Below are 20,492 nucleotides of genomic sequence, written 5' to 3'. Positions count from 1 at the left end.
TCCATCCAGCCACCTCCCTCAAATATAGTTAAATCAGGTATAAGTAAACTTTATGTGATATATGAGAAAAATGAACTCGTGAAAAGGGAATATAATTGAATAGCAGTTAAAAATGGTTTCTAGGGATGCCTCAGTGGCTCAGTTGGTTAAGCGTCTGCCTTCGGCTCAGGTCATGATCCCAGGGTCCTGGGATCAAGCCCTGTGTTGGGTTCCCTGCTCAGCAAGGGAGCTGCTTCTCCCTCTGCCTGCCACTCCCCCTGCATGTGCACGCCCTCTCTCTGTCAAATAAATAAATAAAAATCTTTTTTAAAAAATGGTTTCTAAAGACAAACCATCTGGGGGCGCCTGGGTGGCTCAGTTGGTTAAGCGACTGCCTTCGGCTCAGGTCATGATCCTGGAGTCCCGGGATCGAGTCCCGCATCGGGCTCCCTGCTCAGCAGGGGGTCTGCTTCTCCCTCTGCCCTCTTCCCTCTCGTGCTCTCTGTCTCTCATTCTCTCTCTCTCTCAAATAAATAAATAAAATCTTTAAAAAAAAAAAAAGACAAACCATCTGGATTCAAATCAGCCACCTCTTTCTAGTTATGTGACCATGAACAGATTACTTAACTTCTCTGTGCTCAGTCTAACTGCTGGAACAAATAACCCCCAAATATCAGTGACTCAGGAGGATAGAAGTTTATCTCTTGCTCACAAAAGAGTTCTCCGTGGGTATTACGAAGGTGGTATCCTCTGTGGCAATTAAGCAACTCAGGTGCCTTCCATCTAGTTGTTTTTACCAGATGGTAAAAGTTTACCAGAAAGGTAAAACTGCCTTCTGCTCTGCAGATTTCTGCAATCAACCAGTTGGGTGAAATGAGAGAGTCTGGAAGACTGGGTAAGATTGTATAGACTAAGCACAGAGGATGCTTTCCTTATTTTCTTCCACATTCCGTTGGTCAGAAGTCGGTCACATGGCAACATCTAACTGTAAGGGAGGCTGGGAAAGCAAGCTAACTGTGTGCTTAGAGCAAGGGGAAGCGAGTTTGATGACCAACTAGCCAGTTAGCCACATTCCGTCAGTTGGTTTTCTCTGAGGATTAAATAAGGTATGATATGTAAAGGACTTAGCCAGGAATCTGGCATGACATAAGGTTTAATAACTGTAAACCATTGTTTTTAGCAGTCTCAACAGAGTGCTCTGAAAATAGAGCTCAAGTCCACTTCTGAATGTCACATGTCCCCCTCTCCCAAAATAAAACTTTTTGTAATTTGATCTTTTCTTTAATAAAATATTAAATGTTGAGACAGATATGCAAAGAATGAACAGTGTGATTATGTTCCATCTCCTCAAAGGGGGCGGTATTTAAGCCTATAAACAGGCAGTGTCCAATGATTTTTTGGACTATAACTCTTCTTGGTGTCTTTGGGCTTTCAAAGCCAGCAAGCAAATTCAAAAGTAGCATGATAGAAAAAAGGACCAGAAAGTGCTAATAACAATATTGAAACTTGGGTAAACAAGCAGCCATCCTGCCGAAGGCACAAAATACAGAAATAGAAATGAAATATGAAGTGCATGGCCAGGACTGTAAGTATATGGGCAAGAACTGGTGGAAAATACTCATCTGGTTTGGTGGGTTATAAATTATGGTACTCTCTGCTGTGTATTTGTTAAGGTACCTACAGTATTAAGAGTATTACACTTCTTCATTATATGTTCCTTTTCATTAGTCTTTGCCAGAGAGTGGCATGAATCACATTGAGGGTTTATGTTCCTGTGGGAGCCAGTGATGAAAGAGTATGACTGAAAACATTTCTGGGATGAAGACTGCCCCAGAGTGCCTGTTCCCAGTCCTGAAGGAGCCTAGTGTACCATCTTGATAGAGGTTTTTTAATCGGGGGTCCACGATGGGCCAAAGTTTGCAAGACCTGGATATGTGCATTCTTCTGGGGGGAAAGTCCTTCATATTCATCAGGTTTGCCTTTCTGGTAAAAACAACTTAGAATAAGTCAACTAGACTCCTTTTTAAATATAGCTTTAGGTCTGGTCTGCTATAAAATGAGCAGTTCCTGCTTTAGGCTCCTTTTGGAGCCTATGAAGTTCACCTAATAGAAATCCTAAGCATCCATGGCCATGCTCTGGCCCCTGGCTTTCTGGAGATGATGCTTTGGATAAATATCCCCCCAGTAGAACTGAACTGTAGTCATCAAATCCAGAGCACTCTTATGTCCTCAGATGAATATTGTCGGAGACTTGTTCTTTAAAATTTACACTATTAAGATCTTAGTTAATATTTAATGAGTATTCCCTTAGACTTGGCTATAATTTTCTAGAAATATGCACATACATACACAAATGTCCATGAGTGACTACTTTTCTAACTTTAGTGTCACAAGTTGGACAAAATTCTGAAACCCCACTTGAAGAAATGCTTTCACAGCATCTTTTTATCCTATCTGCCAACAGGAAGCATGAGATAGTATATGCCATCTTGCTTGAAACAAGGTCCAAAATGTATGTCCCCCGCAATGACTGGCGTAATACTCTCTCATGTTGTTAAGAACATTTTGTAGAAGGTGTTTCATTGGTCCCTTGGAATAAAATTAGGTAATAGATGTGTAGTAATAGTAGATAGAAGTAATAGAAGATAGTACCAAAAGAGGGTATAGTGGCCCAGGCATCTAGCCATTGGAGCCACTCCGAGACAGAGAGAACCATAAGATGCCTATTGTAGTTATCTATTCCTGCATAACAGATCATCTCCAAACCTAGTGACTTAAAACAGCAAGGATTTTTTTTTTTTTTGCTCTCAATTCTGTGGGTCAGAAATTTGGGGAGGGCTCCTGTGTGTCCCATATGGTATCTGCTGGGGAGGTTTGACTGCAGCTGGATGATCCAAGATGGCCTTAATCCACATGTCTGGAACCTTGGAACTAGCTGTCAGCTGGGACACCTTGGTTCTCTTCTCTGTGGCCTCTTTATCTCCATGTGATCCCTCTTCACTTGATAGTCTGGGCCAGACTTCCAAGGGGGCAAACACAGAAGCCACAAGGCCTCCTAAGGCGTCAGCCTGGAATAGACAGTGTCGCTTCAGCCACATTGTGTTGGTCAAAGCAAGTCACCAGACCAACCAGATTGAAGAGGTGGGAAAGAGACCCCACCTCTGGCTGAGAGAAGCCGTGTGCACATAGAGGGGAAGGAGCAGTTGTGAGCTGCCGTCTGTGTAGGTGTTCTGCCATAAGGCCTCACTCCCCATGCCTGGCAAGTTCCTGTTGGAAAAGGCATGGCTTTCTTATGAGAAGGCACTCCCCATGCCTGGCAAGTTCCTGTTGGAAAAGGCATGGCTTTCTTATGAGAAGCTTGCGCTGAACGCAGGCAGTTCCTTGGTATTTCTTACAGAAAGCGCTCTTCTCCTTCTTAGCATTGCCATTTTTTACACAGCCAGGGGGCATCAAACATTTGTTGATACTGACAAGTCAGTCCTCAAATACCCTTTGGTATTGAGCCTCAGTGTGGAGAACTAACTCATCTATGTCTAAAACTGGAAAAACATCTTTGTCTTTAAAATTGACATTTAAAAGAGGGGGGCAGGGAATGTTTTCTAGCCATAAAATTCAGCTTCTTTTACCTGATGAAACGTCTTTTTTTTTTTTTTGAAGAGAAGGAAAAAGGCTTCTGTGTTTGAACTGGCTAAAGTATATGGCTAAAGCATATGCCCAGAAACTCAGTCCTTCACCTCCCCCGGCAGACCCAGTGAGGAGAGCGATGTTTGGAATAGTTGTAGGAGATAAATATCCCACAGTAAGTGGAGGCAGAGAGGAAAAAGCCAGAAGATAGGGACTATGTTTGGGGGCTGGTGGGGATCTTCCTTTTCCATGTTTGGTAATACATACTGATTTACTTACTCTGTTGAAGGTAATGGATCTTTGTAATGTACATAGTTTAGAAGCACTAACAGTTAACTTTTATTATAGCTTCTTATCCACAAGATACTGTGCTAAGCAGCTTTATATCATCATATCATTTAATTTTTACAAGGTCCATATTTTTACCTCTAGTTTACAAATTATGAACCTGAAGTGTAAAGAGTTTAAGAAACAGACCTTAGGAGAGGAACTAGATCTGAACTGCTTTTACAACCCAAGCTGCTCAAATCTGCTCTAGTTTATCTCTGTGCCATGCATTTATTGAGCATCTACTACTGGCTGAAAAGGAATAAGAGGGGACCTTTTTCCCAAGGCGCTCCGATTTTATCAGGGTATGACTAAGCATGATACAGCATGCTAAGTGACATCCAGTAAGACAAGTCAAGTGTATGGCATCACTGAAGAGAAATCACTTAATTCTGCTTGTACCGGGCTCAGACAGATAAAGACATTTTCTAGGCAGAGAAAGAGTTGAGACATGAGGGACAGCCTTCTAGGATTAATTAACTCATGTGTGTTAAAATGACATGGTTGTGAAAGAATGTGGGTTATATGTTAGCAAGTGGTGGGAGATCCTGCCAGATCGTTGGTTTTAGCCCATTGTCAGGGATTTTGAAAGCTATGGAAAAGGGTTTGCATTTACTCCTGAAAAATGGGAGCTTTCAGGTTTCCAGGTTAAAGGGGTGAAATGATTACATCCGCACTTTAGAAAGACTTCTCTGGAAGGTGAACCAAATTATACTCTGATTATTAATATCAAAATCACTTGTTAACATGTATCATATGATCTCACTGATATGAGGAATTCTTAATCGCAGGAAACAAACTGAGTGTTGTTGGAGTGGGGGGTGGGGTGGGAGGGATGGGGTGACTGGGTGATAGACACTGGGGAGGGTGTGTGCTCTGGTAAGTGCTGTGAATTGTGCAAGACTGTTGAATCTCAGATCTGTACCTCTGAAACAAATAATGCAATATATGTTAAGAAAAAAAAAAGAAGAAGGTAGTCGGAGGGGAAGAATGAAGCGGGGGAAATCGGAGGGGTGGACGAACCATGAGAGACGACGGACTCTGAAAAACAGGCTGGGGGTTCTAGAGGGGAGGGGGGTGGGAGGATGGGTTGGCCTGGTGGTGGGTATTGAGGAGGGCACATTCTGCATGGAGCACTGGGTGTTATGCACAAACAATGAATCATGGAACACTTCATCTAGAACTAATGATGTAATGTATGGGGATTAACATAAGAATAAAAAAAAATTGGGAAAAGAAAAAAAAAATCACTTGTTAAATAAAGCACAAAAATCATAGAGTTGACTATATGTAAACTTGTGGCTTTATATAAAAAAAAGTCTCAGAACGTAACCTTTGACTTACAAAGCCTTTACTTCTCACAGGGTAGAGTAAGATCCTAATGGCTTTTATTTGGTTCTTCTTGCCAGACTTTTAAAGGGAAATTCTAGCTTATGGCATCATTTCCCTTCAGTGACTCCATACCCTGGGCTCTTGTTGGTTCTTGGATTATATGAGACCTAGAGAAGAATAGTCTTAAGAGTCTGGCTTTTTTTTTTTAGATTGTAGTCACATATCAAAGTGGAAAGATTTTAGTTCTTTCCATGCTTGTTTTAAGGTAACAATCCATTATATAAAATTACCATTTCTGTATGGGGACACAATCTTTGCCCAGCTCACAGTTTATCACTCTGAGCCTTAAAACGTCAAGCAGGTCAATACTTGGGGTTATAGTGGAAGTTACCAATATTTATATGCTTCTAGTTAAGATACTAAAACAAAATGTTGAGTGCTGTCATTGTCTAAGATTCCCCAACGCCCAGGAATTTTGCTACTTAAAATATTTTCCTTTTGTTTTTTGGTTAAAGGTTACCTTGCCAGTAACTTTGAAAATTTTAGATGTTTGAGAAAGAACAACCATACCAAGGAAACAAACTGCTTTCTTTTTATAGTTTAGGTTAAATGTGAAATCTCAGGTTAATAACGTGTATGTGCGTGCGTTTTATGTTCCTATTAAGTTCCAACCTGTAGGAGTAGGATTAGACCCACTCATGTAATGGTCCACGATATTCTTTTGGCTGTGGCACTCAAAAAGGTTTCTGCACATGAAGCAGAGTGTGGATGTGCTCATGTGCCTAAGCACAACATGCTTTTATCACCATTGCCTCTTTCAATGCCTGTTGATCTTTTACAAAAGAAGGCATCATGATTCTTTTCCCAGCTCATCAGTTTGCTTTGGAAGAGGGAGGAGTGTTGATCTTTGAATTGTTAATTCTTAGAAATGCCCAAAGATCAGTGCCCCCTTTAGAAGTATGTTAACTTTTAATCTTATCCGTCAAGGAGAAGAGCCTGGTAACCATGGATGGGGCCCCACTGAACACCTAGTATAAGCACCAAGTCCTAAGCAACTTTGCATTCCCATTAAAATGATAGTCTTTTGATCTGACTTGGTTTGCACCCACCAAACTACCTCAACCTGCTTTTACCAAAATGTTGGTGGAATCAAAATCCACCACTATTGGGGTTTGTGCACAAAATGTCCATCAGTTAATAAAATATAATTGATTTGAATAGTTTCTGGCAACTGACAAGTGTTTGGCAGTTTTATTTCATGTTCTTGATATTTCAAGCAGCTGTTGATATGCAGCCTTAATGATGATGATGATGAATTCCTCGATGCTTTACTACACTGAGATAATCCCTGGTACTGTAGCCTGCTTGGGAAGCTAGTCTTGTATCTTATGGTCGTGGCTTTTTTTTAATGTGTTCATTGATTTTTATTTTTTTATTTTTTGTTACTTTTCCTTCCATTGGTTCCTGAGTATGCTCTTTTTGGTCCTGCCCATGTTAGGTTTAGAAGTAAGCTAGATTTACTTACATGCGGGGCTGGAATGCTTCTGTCACAAGCCTTTTTTCTTTTTTGAGTGTCAAGTGCTGAGCAAATTACTCTTCATTAATGCTATAGGGTTGTGGATCTGAACATGTATATTCCCTCCCAAAAAGCCCCAGATAAACTGAGCATTGTTTGAATTGTGAAGCTCCTTTAATGTTGCTTAAATAAGGGTGGGGTTTTGTTATGTTTTCATCTATTCCTCTATTGGCAAAGAGAACAAGAAATAGAAACTTTCTGGAGATAGGGAAAATCACAGCATCCAGTGGATGACCCATGCCATCTATATATGACCTCGGTTACTAAATGGAATTGGTTTCTTTTGAAGGACTTTTAATAACTCCCCAACCTACTTTCTAAATTGTTGATCCCTCTGCCAAAATGCTGATATCAATAGGGACCGGACTCCCAGATGTCCTTAAAATCCCTCTCTGTCGCTGTAGCCTTTGAATTTGGCTTCTTAACTGTTGCTGTAAATGAACGCTACTAAATAAGACTTGCCTGGCTTTCCCATGGAAAGGCGCTGGGTTTGTGGCTTTTCAGGCCCTAGGCAGCCCTGCTTACTGTCTGTCATGAGAAGGAGTGGGCAGTGTGTGAGCCCTGCTCTATGGTTCCAGCCCTCCACTCCCAAAGCAGACATCCTCACATTAAACAAGCCCAGATTTGTTGATCTTTTTAATACTTGGAACTGATGCATTTGTGTCTCAGGAAAATGCTCAGTCTCTTCTGTTTTGCTTTGTAATCCCCAGGCCTCTGTCGTTGATTTATTGTCTCAGAGCTACTTTGCAGTTACAGACCAGGAACTCTATCATGACCTAATTTTCCTCCCATAAAAATCACAGCACATAATAAAGAGTGTACCCCACACATTATAGGGAGGCTCCTAATCCTTGTAAATTGCAGGAGCATGTGATGAATGGGATTGCAAAAATGTGTAAAATGTGTAAAAATGTGTATGTGCCACGGCCAGCAACGAATTCTGCAAGTGGCAGTGGTCTACAGTTGTTGGGATGGGCCTCAGGCAGGCAGGGGGGCGGGCAGTGAAATTTGAATTTTGTAGACAACACAAGGGAAAAGAACAGCAAATTTTAACATTGCTGTAAGCAGTTAAGATCGATGTTTTGCAAAGAACAGTAATTAAATTTGCACTTATAAATTAAATCCTCATGTCCTGACTGCAAATAATTCATTGTTGAGTCTCCAGTTATTTCCCTTCTTATACTTTTTTATTGAATACAGTAATGTCTCTTGAACACTGAGTGTCAAACTGTGTTAGGTGCTTTGGTCTTCACCACACTCCTGGGAGTTTTTACAGATGAGGCATCTGAAGGTCACAGAGTTATACAACTTGCTCGGAGTCACAGAACTACTAGTAAGCAACTAAAGTCAGATCCATTGGACTGTAAAACTTGGAGTCTTCTTATTTTTTCCTCTGTCTCTCAAATTAATAATAGGTATAAAGACTACACGTGGGTAAGATCCAGATGGTCATGCTAAATTCCAGTCCAGCTGCACTCAAGTATGTGACCTCGGATGAATCAGTTCATCTCACTGAGTCTTAGTTTCCTTACCTTCATGATGCCAAGAATAATAGTACCTTTCTTACAGAGTTATTGTGAGTAAAATAATGAGATAATTCATGTAAATAACTTAGCATGATGAGCACTCAAGGAATTTTGGTTATTTTATTGTCATTTATACCACTACCACTTCTTGTCTACTCTTTGCTAGGTTCTGTGCTAAGCACTTAATGTGTGTTAACTTTTCAATAGCTCTGCGAGGCAGATTTTAGATCCTCATTTGCACAAGGAAAACAGGCTCAGAGGCGTTGAGGCTCTTGCCTGAGTTGAACCCAAGTCTGTCTAGCTCCAAAGCTTCTTTGCTTTCTACCCACATGCTGGCTGTGAATTCCTTTGCTGGACTTTTTGTGGTGATATGGCAATGATGCTGCTCTCAGTGATGGTGAGGTCAGTGTAGCTGTAGGTGTTGCCCACTGAATAAGCAGCAGAACCTGGACCCGGCCCCGGCCTGTGTGACTGCAGAAGCCTGACCACTCTCCCTTGTAGCTTAAGGGGAAACAGAAGCTTGGTATTTACGGGTCTGCTAATTCCACTTTTAGGAAGCTTGAAATTGGGAATACTTGGAAGAGATATCCGGAGTTGTTTTTTTATGTTACAGTTTTATGCCTCAGTAGCTTCCAGAAGGCTTATGGCCTTCCCAGTAACTTTTAATTCTAAAGTGTTCCTAACTCAGAATTAGTAAGTTTGGACAGAATTAATAGGGCACTTGGGGGCACAGAATAAATCCCCCCCCCTTTTTGTGTTAATTTGGAAAGTCTCTGTGAAATGTGTGGATTGTTCCAGCCATGTGGTAGAGCTCCATAAATCCATTGCTCATAAATGATAGGAACTCACACTTGCGTCATTCAGCAGGGTCATTCGTATTCTTCTCAACAGAAAGAAGGAAACTTATTTGATTTTCTTGAAATTACCTCTTCCAAACAAAACAGGTTTGGAATAACCAACAAAAGTGAAAAATTCGAATTGTCATCAGAATTCCAGCTTGAGCTTTTAGCACGGAGACAAACTCTTGGCCTCGCTAGAAAGTAGCCAGACAGTAGGCAGGCTTTAAACAGCTTGTATTTGTGCAAGTTTCAGAGTTAAATGAACAACAGTCATTAGGGGAGTGATTTTCCAGACTCCTTAACGTAAGTTTGTATCATCTGCCCTGACTTGCTCACCTTTACAGAGGTGCCCTTGCACTCCGGAGACATGTGTAATCCCAGCGGAGGTAATCTTGTGTCTGGCACTCGACATTTTGTGGTGCAAGAGCGGCCGCATCAGAGCTCTTGAGCAGCCTGGGCCTGGCTCACAGTGATGCCCGGAGAACTGGACTTTGGGACTGTAGGTCTCACGCGTGGTAAAAATCTCCTAGAACTGGTTCCGATATGGTCTCGCAGCTTTTCTTTTAAAGAAACCTACCAGTGTGCAGAATGAACGACTCTCCTGGGTTCCATGTCTCCTCCTGCTTGGCTGGGTATAAACATTGTTTTGGAAGCAATTTTTCACGCATCTGCCGAAATCTGCAGCCTTTCCTCACAACCTATTTGCTTCTCCAGCATTTCCGATGTTTTTTAGGTAGGAATATAACCTCACATTTTTGGTGATAGTTGAAATTAAAATGTGTATCCATTCTCTTTGTGCCCATTGTAATGTTGCCCAGGGAGCTCATTTCCAGTTACGAAAAGAGAAGTAAAACTTGAAGGCCAGACGTAAGGGGGTGGAGGCCTATCACAAGTCTGAATTCATTTTCAGACGTTTTCAGCTAGGGGTGGCTGAGAGTGCTATAGTCGAGGGCAGAGGCAGAGGAGTGCTAAGGGACACCATTATTTGTTGAAATCCATGCTTATCCATTTGGGGCATGGCTTCTGGAGTGAAGATTGGCTGGAAAAGCTGAGCGGGATGAGTAATGACAGCTGAGGACGTGGAGAGTGCAGATGTGAGGAGCCTCAGCCCTACATTCCAGGTCCGGCCTCTCTCCTGCTTCGCTGTGCAGCAGGTCAGGAGATTTCTCCTGTGGCAGACTCACCCTACTTAATATGCTGAGTTGACCTGTGGCTTAGAAGTCACATGAAGTGCCTAGCACGCTGCCTGCCAGGCACAGATGCTCACATACAGGAGCAAGGTTTAAATGTCAGTGATAATAGTGCATCATGAGGTGGTCACCTGGGAGGAGCCTTGCAGCTCAGCAGTGTTTGGGGAACACAGGAAAGCGGGGAGAAAGCCTCTTAGAGTCTGTGGTCCTTGAACTCAACAACAACCATAGTTTCTTTTTGCTTCCCTTGCAGAACTCAGGGGACTGCACATACGTATAGCCCCAGTACTTATTTTTAGGGTGCCAACTCCTCTGGAAGCCAGGACGTTTCTGTTGTTTTTGCTTTAAGTCCCCTTCTCTTCTTACCCCTTCGCCCCACTTGAACTCAGCTATGTTGTGATTCAGTTTATTTTGTTGAAAATTCAGTCCCCTAGGGAAAATATGATAATGCTGTTTTCAGACAGCTGTGTTTGGGAGCAAGACTGACTTAACCAGCTGGCTGGCATCATTGGAGCCCAGGGACCTGCCAGCCCATGGAGAGCAGCTGTTTTGGCTGAAATTCTCATCATTCTTATGACTTTGCTTCCTATATATCAGCTTCAGAGTTCTGCTTTTAAATGCACTCACACGGGGCGCCTGGGTGGCTCAGTTGTTAAGCGTCTGCCTTCGGCTCAGGTCATGATCCCAGGGTCCTGGGATCGAGCCCCGCATCGGGCTCCCTGCTCCACGGGAAGCCTGCTTCTCCCTCTCCCTCTCTCCCTGCTTGTGCTCCTTCTCTCGCTGTGCCTCTCTCTGTCAAATAAATAAATAAAATCTTAAAAAAAAAAAATGCACTCACAAAGGAGAGAGGGCCATTGGAAAGAGTGTAGTATATCTAATGCTACCCATAGTTGAAGGAAATGGGGTGCCCCCACCTTCCTCTTGTTACTCATGATTGTTGAGAAGGAGGAAATCCAGGAGGAGGCTAGCTCCAGAGTGAGACATGATAATGAGTAGATCAATAAATACTGATATCTTAATACAGTGTGGTTGTTACACAACCATTAAGAATCATGTTTAAGGGGCGCCTGGCTGGCTCAGTCGTTAAGCATCTGCCTTCGGCTCGGGTCATGATCCCAGGGTCCTGGGATCGAGCCCCGCATCGGGCTCCCTGCTCAGCGGGAAGCCTGCCTCTCCCCCCTCCACTCCCCCTGCTTGTGTTCCCTCTCTCGCTGTGTCTCTCTCTGTCAAATAAATAAAATCTTTAAAAAAAATAAAAGAATCATGTTTAAGATTTTTTAAAGAAAGGAGAAATGTTGAAATATAATGTTAGATGTATAGGATACAAAACTGTGTAGATTATGTAATCCCAATTAGGGAAAATGGTTTTTTGACATTAAATGAGGTAACTCCTACAAAGCACTTAACCTGATACCTGGCATGGCAAACGCTCAGTAAATCACAGCTACTGGATGCAAAAACGTTCCCCACAGGGAACGTATTTACCTCGTGCATTGTGATATCCAGAGTACTAGGTATGAAGTAAATGCTTAAAAGATCTTTCTTGACTGAATGAATTAGTGTTATCATTTATATGCATTTGAAAAGAAATCGAGGGGCTCCTGGGTGGCTCAGTCAGTTGAGTGTCCGACTCTTGGTTTCAGCTCAGGTCGTGCTCTCAGGGTCCTGGGATCGAGTCCCACATCAGGCTCCTTGCTCAGTGGGGAGTCTGCTTGAGATTCTCTCTCTCCCTCTCCCTCTGCCCCCACCACTTGTGCTCTCTCTCAAATAAAATAATCTTTAAAAAAGAAAAGAAATCAAGAAAATCTAGGGATACAGCTTTCTGTGTTATCTGTAATTGTATCTATAATTGTGGCAGCTAATCTCTGCCTTGTTCTTTATTATAAATGGTGAGGACAGTACATCTTGCTCCAGGTCACTGAGAACTGAAGGAGCCACATGTAAAACACACACAGTGACACATCCCTAGGGAAGTGACATTGTGTGGTGGCTGTGGTGATCATGGTAAGCACCACGTAAGTGTAACTGTTGTAATAATTACATCATGCTTGTATCTGTAAAAAGAAAAGATATTGTCTTGATTTTTGTCTGTTGTTTTGTTCTTGTTTTTTTACCCAGGACTTTTTTTTTTTTTTTTTTTAAAGTGAAAGTCTAAAAGAAAAAAGTGCATAAGAAAACTCAAATGCTTATCGTGGTTGTCTCTAAATAGTGGAATTAGAAAATTTTTCTCTTTTTTTCCTGATGCTTTTCTACATTTTCCAAATTGTCTGTAGTATTGGTTACTTTTATCATCAGCCTTTTTTTCCCCTTTTAAATGAGAAAACTCTCAGCATCAAAGATGACACAGAGCTCCTGAACTAGAAAGCAGGCTCCATCTAAGGATGACTGAGGACTGGGAACTGGTGCCCTGCTCTGGACTTCTTCTTGGAAAGTTATTTAAATGCAGTTTCACGTTCTAAGAAATTTGCAAAGCAATCATTAAGAACTGGTCAGTAGAACCAGTGAGGAAAAGTAAAGGGTTTTGATGAACTGGTTCTGGACAAAGGTAGTCAAAACACTCAAAGCCCTACTAATAGACAATGGCTTATATTTAGCACAGTTCGTTCCCCTGGAGAGTACAACAGAGGGAGGACCAGTGAAAGTGACAGCAGAAGGGGCTAGAAATGGAAGTGAATGGTCGGCAAACTCTGAGAATCACTTCCGAAAGAAAATGTTTAGTGCCAGTTCTGAGAGATGTTTCAAATGAAGTCCTGAGCTAATGCCGGTGGTCTTTTCGGGTTTTCTTGCTGATTCTTTGATACCACCAAGCTTTCAGTTGCGCTGGTTAGGGCTTGCTCCCCCACTCACAGCAGTGTGTAACCCTTCTATGCAACTTTACTTGCAGATATTTAACACCGTGCCTGATACACCTCTCACCAATGCCCAGCTGCACCTGTCCCGGAAGAAGAGCAGTGACTCCAAGCCCCCTTCCTGCAGCGAGAGGCCCCTGACACTCTTCCACGCCATGCAATCAGCAGAAAAACGTGAGTCCCATGGCTCGGGGCCAGCAAGGTGCTCAAGAGATGTCCTGTGCTGCCTCCCACCTGCTCAGGGTGCACGTCTCCAGCCTTTCTGTGTGCTGCTGTCCTGTGTGTCCTTGAGGATGGTGTGTGGCTGGGCCCTCCCCGGTTTCATTGCTGAGTAAGCCTGGGTAGGACAGGAAACAGTGTTAGGAAAATGAAAGGCCAGGGCCACTTGCTGTGCAGGATTCTCTCTTTGGGCAAACAGCTGAGCATTGTTTCCTCCTGTGACACAGTAAGAGCTCAGCTCTGGCATCACTGCCTTGGCCCCTCTTTGGTTAGCGGCTCCCACAGAAGCAGTTTCCTTTTCTCAGTTTGTCATTAAATGCTTATTAGTGCGAGTAACGTGCCCCACTTGAATGTGACTCTGAGGCCAGGCCCTGGCTTTTCTCATCCTGCTACTCCACCTCTCACGGAACCTGGCATGGAGTGGACACTTAATAAATGGGTGAACTTATTGAATGAATTAATTAGAGAATAACACTCTCTTTGTTCCAAGCAGCACACTGTTATCACCCCAGTTTTACGGAGTCCTTTTTTCATGTCAGAATGGAGTTCTTTGCAGTTATCAGGTGACTGGGCCCTAAACTATTCAGGCTTGTTTCAGCTTCTGGAATAAGGCAGCTGAGTGGTGTAGTGTAGGAGTTGAGAGCTCAAGCTCTGCCTGGAGTCCTGTCAGACCTGGGTTCTCGCGCCAGCAGCAACACACAAGCAAGCCTTTTACCATCTCTCAGCCTCTGTTTGCTCATCTGTAAAGTAGGGATAAGAGTGCCTCTCTTATAGGGATTTGTTAGGAAGTAAATAAAATTTTACATTTAAGCATCTGGCACAAGTCTTGGACTTGGCAAGGGCTGATAGCTGAGAGCTGCTGCTATTATTACTAGTTATTGTTTAATCACACACAAATACCAAGGCTCGTTCTTTCACACAACCGACAATTGCATGTTGCCTGCGAGAGACTGGGAATATAAACATCAGACCTTGTCTTTAAGGTGCTCACAGTTGAGGAAGGGGAATAGATAAGTGAATAATAGATAGCGGTAAGTCACCATGATCACCGCCCTTGGAGAGAGAAGTCCATTCACAGAGGCTGCGGAACATGGACAGTTGAGAGAGCACGCCCTGGCACCAGATTGCCTGGCTGCTAGTTCTGTGTCTGCCATCTCTGGCTGCACATGACGCGGGCAAGTCACCTAGCATCCCAGGGCCTCAGGGTCCTCTTCTGGAAGACAGGGGTAACAGTTTCTACCTCATAGGTTTGTTGTGCAGATTAGAGTACTTCACATGGTACCTGGTGCAGAGTAAGTGCCCAGTAAATGCTGGGGGGATGTTGTTGTTATTGTTGTTGTTAACCTTTATGAAGCACAGTAAAGACACAGAGCAGAAGAATGAATCACTTGGCCTTGAAGAGGAGAGAAAATATATATGTGGATTGGCATCTTCTTATTTGTCACCAAAACAATCTTTCTTTTTTTTTTTAACAAAAAACATTTTTCTCCCCTGTATTTCAGAAGTAATGGCTTTCATTTTCATTCTGAAAACAAATCTTCGCTGTCCCCAGACCATCACTACTTTTGAAGATGTCATACTGTCCCATAAAATGGCTAGACCTTGGTGAATTTAGCACCATTTGGGTTGTTTCAGATATTTAGCTTTTATGAGTAAAGCTACTGTTATCTTCGTAGCTAAATCTTTTCACAGGCATGATCATTTCCTTAAGCTAAATTCCTGGAGGAATTTCTAGGTCAGAGGATATGCACAGTTTCAGGGCTTTGACCCCTATGGGGTTGAGTTCCCTTTAAACAATAGACTGTGTTCCTCTTAAATATGTGGCTTGGGCTATTCTCACGTTGGTCTGCACATGGCCTGGGCCCCTCTGAGTGTAGCAGGGAACACTGGGAACAGGACTGGTCTCCCCATACCTACCATGAACAAGAACGGCATTGGGCTGTGGGGTGATGTATTTCTCACGGTGCTGGGAGAGCCACGGTCACCTGACGTTTGGGACTAAGCAGTGGACAGTGTAGATTAGGACCCATCAGACAGTTAGGTTGAAGCAGAAGCAGCTTTGGAAGAGATCTCAAAGCATATCCTGGGAGCATGTTAGAAAAAAGATAGAGATTAGGAGAAAATCAATTAGATCTTGACCCAAGATTAATTTGATCACACGAGGTAGAGGATGAAAGAAAGGTAAGGACATGTGAGAACAGACAGACCTAAGCCGACGAACGAGCTGCTGATGTATCAGTCTGCAGACAGTGGACAGAAGGATGGAAGACGGAAAGACAGTGAAGCAGCCTGTCTTTCCTCTGAATGTTACAAAATGCTCCCTGGAAACCGGAATGGAACCTCGGATATTTGAGGGGTGCTTAGCTTTCCTCCCTTTCTCAAAGAAGAAATGTTTTCATTGAAAAGTATGTAGGCGGGCATATATACATAGACTTTTTATAGTTTGTTTTGGAAAACCTTTTTTTTCCCAAGAAACTAGAACGATATCCAAGCTGGCTTGGAAAGTACCATAGGATGGGTGGGTTACTGGCCAGGAGCTGGCAGGTTCTGCTGGCACCCCACCCCAGCTTGTAACCCAGCCACCCCTCACTGTGAGATGAGCAGGTGACAGGGCACTGTCACGTTTTCACACACCTGACTCTTCCCTCTGTCTCATCTGTGGATAAAGACAGAAGGCTCCTTTATCAAAGCACTTTGCTGAGTTTACTCTGTAGAATTAAAGTACAAATAAACACGGCCGGTCTTTTGTGGGTAAAAAAAAAAAGAAAAAAAAAATGTGTATTTCCGTAGGGTGATGCTTTTCAGTTTAAGGGAACTTTCGATATCTAGCTCAGTTCCTTCCAAACTTAAATCATTTGCATAAACCTTCGTTCACTCTTTGGTTGACAAACACATAACTCATATGCTGTCATTTAATACATTTCTTTAAATTGATTGGTAAAGCTTCAGTGCATAACATAGTTTCTAGTTTATAGTAGACACTTGCTACACTTTTTTAAAAGAATAAATAAACGAACCCATAGACCAATGAGACGATGGCACATCTATCCAGGACAACCATTTTTTAATGCTATGCTATGCTTGGTACTTATTAAAGATGCTAAGGTCGAGGCCTAGAAAAATGAAATTATTTTGCAGAATCATATAACAGAGAGAGGGCAATGGATTCAGAATGAGGTTTATTTGTCTGCAAACCTATGGTCTTCCTACAACATTATGTTACCAATTCTTGACAGAATCTGAAAGAAAGATCGCGGGAGGAACACAGAGAAAAAAAGAGAATATGAAAATTAATTTTGCAATGTGTTATATGTAGGAAACAAAGGAGAAGAATGTGGAATTTTGAAATTTGAGTCATTGGGAGAAGCTTGGTGCTATGAAAAGAAAGGAGAGGGAATGAATTGCATTTGTGACAAAAGAAGTTTAAACTCCTGAGATTCTATGTAACGTTTCCAAAGGTTATTTGGAAGAGTGATTTAGAGGTACATCCTGAAAGTGAGCATTTGAACCTGAATATGGGGTAAAAATGCCAGCAAAGGGAATATTTAAGCTGGAAAAAAAAATTTCCTTTCTGAGAATATTTCTTTGTGATGCTCTGGCTTCTCTGGATATGCTGGTTAAAAGTCACCCTGCTCAGCTGGTCATGAAGTCTGGTCCCGGCCATTGTATGGAAAACTTGCATCACTTCTGACCTCAGTAGTCTCACTAATCTCCTTTGACTGTGATTTTCAGGCTATTAATTATCCTGTTCCCATTATCTATGTGAGAAGAGAATTACTTCTCTGTAATATCAGATCATTCTCTCTTTACATGTTCAGCTATGATTATTATGTGCAGGTATGTTCATTTTGTATGATTCTTCTGCGTTTTTGAAGTAAATGTTCAGTCTAATAAAGTTGGATTACTGAAATGCAAAAAAAATTAATTTTAAAGCCACTCCCTTCTTTACATGGCCTCATCCTATTCAGTAAAATCTCTAAAAACATGAATTTGATGGTCTCACCATGTTATTCTCAAGTATACATTAAAATAAATATGTAACCATTAAGATAAAGAATGTTCATCCGACATCTTACCTCCCACCTGTGAAATGTATGCCGTGGTTTAGAGTCCACAGATCTTGCTCTGAATTTTTGGGTGACTCAGTTCCTTTCTCTTAATGTAAATATACGAACTCGAGTTTCTTTGGACTAGAGTTGGGTTTCGATATTGTCAGTTGGCTGTTATATCACTGTGGATGCTCACTGTGTTCCCCTGTCATTTCCATGTTGTGCACTTTCAGTTCCTGTGACACCTGTCCAGGTTTGATGTGACCTTACCTTTCTTCGGGTTCTTGCCACAGAACAAATATCTTGTTAGAAGGATTGCTCTTGTGTGGACACACGAGTACATCTCCACATACCCCTTCTCTGCCTTATTTCCTCTTATTTCCATCTGTCCGATCTCTTTTGAGTTCAATTATGCTTTTCTCCTCACTGATGCACTTGCAGTTGAGAATTTTCTCTGTATTCCATTGGTTAGCCCTCTCTTCAGTCCCTGTTGAAATGCTTACTGGGCCTAAAATTCCCAGCCATAGCTCAGTTGGGTGCTTCCCTTTGAGAGGTTCCAGTTGTTGATCATCAGCACACATTATTCTCTCCCCTCTCTGCAGTGCCCCTGCTCTGTGCAAAAGGTGGAGCCCATTCTTTTGTCATAGACATGAGTCTGTGCCAACATGCTTGGCCTCAGGCTGTCAATCGCCTCCCTCTTCCTGGAGAGGAAGCTCCTGAGAGCCACCTTGGGCATTCATAGTCTCAGTCTTCTGTTTTCATACCTCCACTTCAGGCTCATGGAAGCATGTGACATAATAGCTGATGCTCCTGGATGTGTGTCTTGTTTTCCAGAAGTGTTTTTCTTTCTGTGTACATAGACAACTTGTGTCCTAGGTACCTCCATAAGATTCTTCAGCTTCCATCTATGGATAGTAGTAGAATCTTCTCCAGGTGGCCATTTTCCCTTTGCCTAAAGGTAAAGATGTCTTTCTGATGACAGTGGTCTCTTCCCAGAAGGAGGAGCTCAATGCTTTCTCCTGCTCTTTGCTGGGTAAGGACTTTGGCTAGCCCCAGGGCAGCATGTGGCTCCTCAGACAACTCAGTGTGTGGTAGAAGCGGGGCTAGGAATGAAATGGGAGCAGTCTCTGAGATTAAACTTTGTGGAAAAAAAGAAAGGAAATTATGAGGGAGATACAGGGTTTAAAAAGCATCACAGCAACAAATGCAAGTCATTTGGAAACCACTGAATCTTTTAGTGAGGAGGGGACTCGATATCCAAATTATATATAGCTGGTCAAGAAATGTTTTCTGAAAGGTAGAATTTTGAGTAAGATGCTAAAGGAAATGAGTCATAGTCTCATCCACAGTGATGCTCTACAGAAGGAACATGGAATAGTCTTTGTATAAGTAGCAGAGGGTAGCTCGGGTAGCTCTTGTCTCTAGAACTGAGGATTGTGGAAAGATCTGTTTCCAAATTGTACTTAGAAAACATTCTCTTAGAAATCAATTTTTAAATGTATATGGCTCCATAATTTATCAAGTGGTTTCTCATGCTAAGCACTGTGCAAAGCAACAGCTCCCTTAATTTTCACAATTACATGACACAGGTGCTGTCCCCATTTGGGACAATGGAGGAAAATAAAATTTATATCAAATAATGTACTCAGAATCACACAGCAACAAAGTAGATTTGAACCTAGTTGTTCTGACCTCACAGCTGTACTATTAGCCAGTGATTACTCTGCCTTCCGGTTTCAACTTGTGGGATTGTTCTCGAGGAGATGTGGTTCTATGTGCTTTTGTGACCTAGCCTGCAAACCCAACCTTAATTCTAAGGGAAAATGTTTCCAGTGTTGCTTATGTACCTGGAGTTTAAACTTTCAATAAGCTAGCAATCTGCCTGTAAAGAGACAGAGGTGGGGGGGAGAGGGCTGGTGTGGAAGGATAAATTAATGCATTTGATGAAGAACCTTGAGACCAAGTTAGAACTGAACCTCATTCAGTAAGAAAGCAATAAAAATTAAAATTATTATACCTCACCTAACATGCCAAGCAGCCTAAAGTGCATTACTATCTTACTTCGTTCTCACAACTGACCATCACCCGGTGACATAGGTTCTTAGTAACCACGTTTCACAGACAGACAAACTCAGGCTCCAGAGGTTAAGTAGTCATACAACTGGTGAAGGGCTGGGAGGAATTTGTACCCAGGTGATGTCCCTTCCCCATGCCACGTTGTCTCCAAAAGGGTGCTTGTGTCAGTTCCTCAGCCATGGAAGTGAAAATCTTGTTAGACTGAACTACAGAAGCAATTAAAGCCATCTGTCCTAGCATGCAGTGGTGCCATGGGGGCACGTGAACCATTTTGAACGGCTTCCTCAGTATGCATACCAGCAGGCAGCAGCCCCTCCAGGTCTAGCGCCAACTATGCAGAGAGCAGTATGCATTCAGCAGTACCTTGAATTTGCTGGGCCAAGGTAGTCACTCCCATTTGTGATCACCTCAGAACAGATGGAACAGGGTTTTTCAACTGTGCTGCCAGATGAATGGTAGCAAGGGAAATTACATTTAATCTCCAAGTTGCCACATGGATACATCATATAGCAGAAAGGAGAGCGGTATATCTAGATGAAAGGTACTGACCTAGAAGCTGTACTTTTTCTGGACAACTGTAGAAGGTGGAGCCAGAAGGATTAGAGAGGACCAGGAACCAGGTCTTGTGCCTTTTAAAGTTCTTCCAAGAGGGGCGTCTGGGTGGCTCAGTCAGTTAAGCATCCAACTCTTGATCTCAGCTCAAGTCTTGATCTCAGGGTTGTTTGAGTTCAAGCCCTGCGTTGGGTTCCACTCTGGGGTGTGGAGCCTACTTGAAAAAACTAAAGTTCTTCTAAGAGATTACAAGGTGACATTAATGACTGATTTTTGTCTCAGATTTTTAGGACTTACACCAAGGTATTGAAACATGTTTCTTGGAACAGGAGTTCTTTTTTTTTTTTTTTTTTT

The 20,492-nt window shown here is 42.4% G+C and overlaps 1 protein-coding gene across 1 annotated transcript in view; it reads left to right on the top strand.

Annotated features, from left to right (window-relative positions):
* The window catches only part of LOC102733438 (rho GTPase-activating protein 26), a 234,960-nt gene that overhangs the window by 177,118 nt on the left and 37,350 nt on the right, over positions 1-20,492 (top strand). Inside the window, exon 11 of the mRNA XM_081825602.1 lies at positions 13,278-13,416. Coding sequence (XP_081681728.1) covers positions 13,278-13,416 — 139 coding nt within the window. The remainder of the gene's footprint in view (positions 1-13,277; positions 13,417-20,492) is intronic.

Source organism: Leptonychotes weddellii, chromosome 7 (assembly GCF_054177405.1).
Source record: "Leptonychotes weddellii isolate Sample4059 chromosome 7, ASM5417740v2, whole genome shotgun sequence".
Lineage (NCBI taxonomy): Eukaryota > Metazoa > Chordata > Mammalia > Carnivora > Phocidae > Leptonychotes > Leptonychotes weddellii.
The sequence above is the reverse complement of the archived record's forward strand: the minus strand, read 5'-3'. Positions and strand labels throughout refer to the sequence as shown.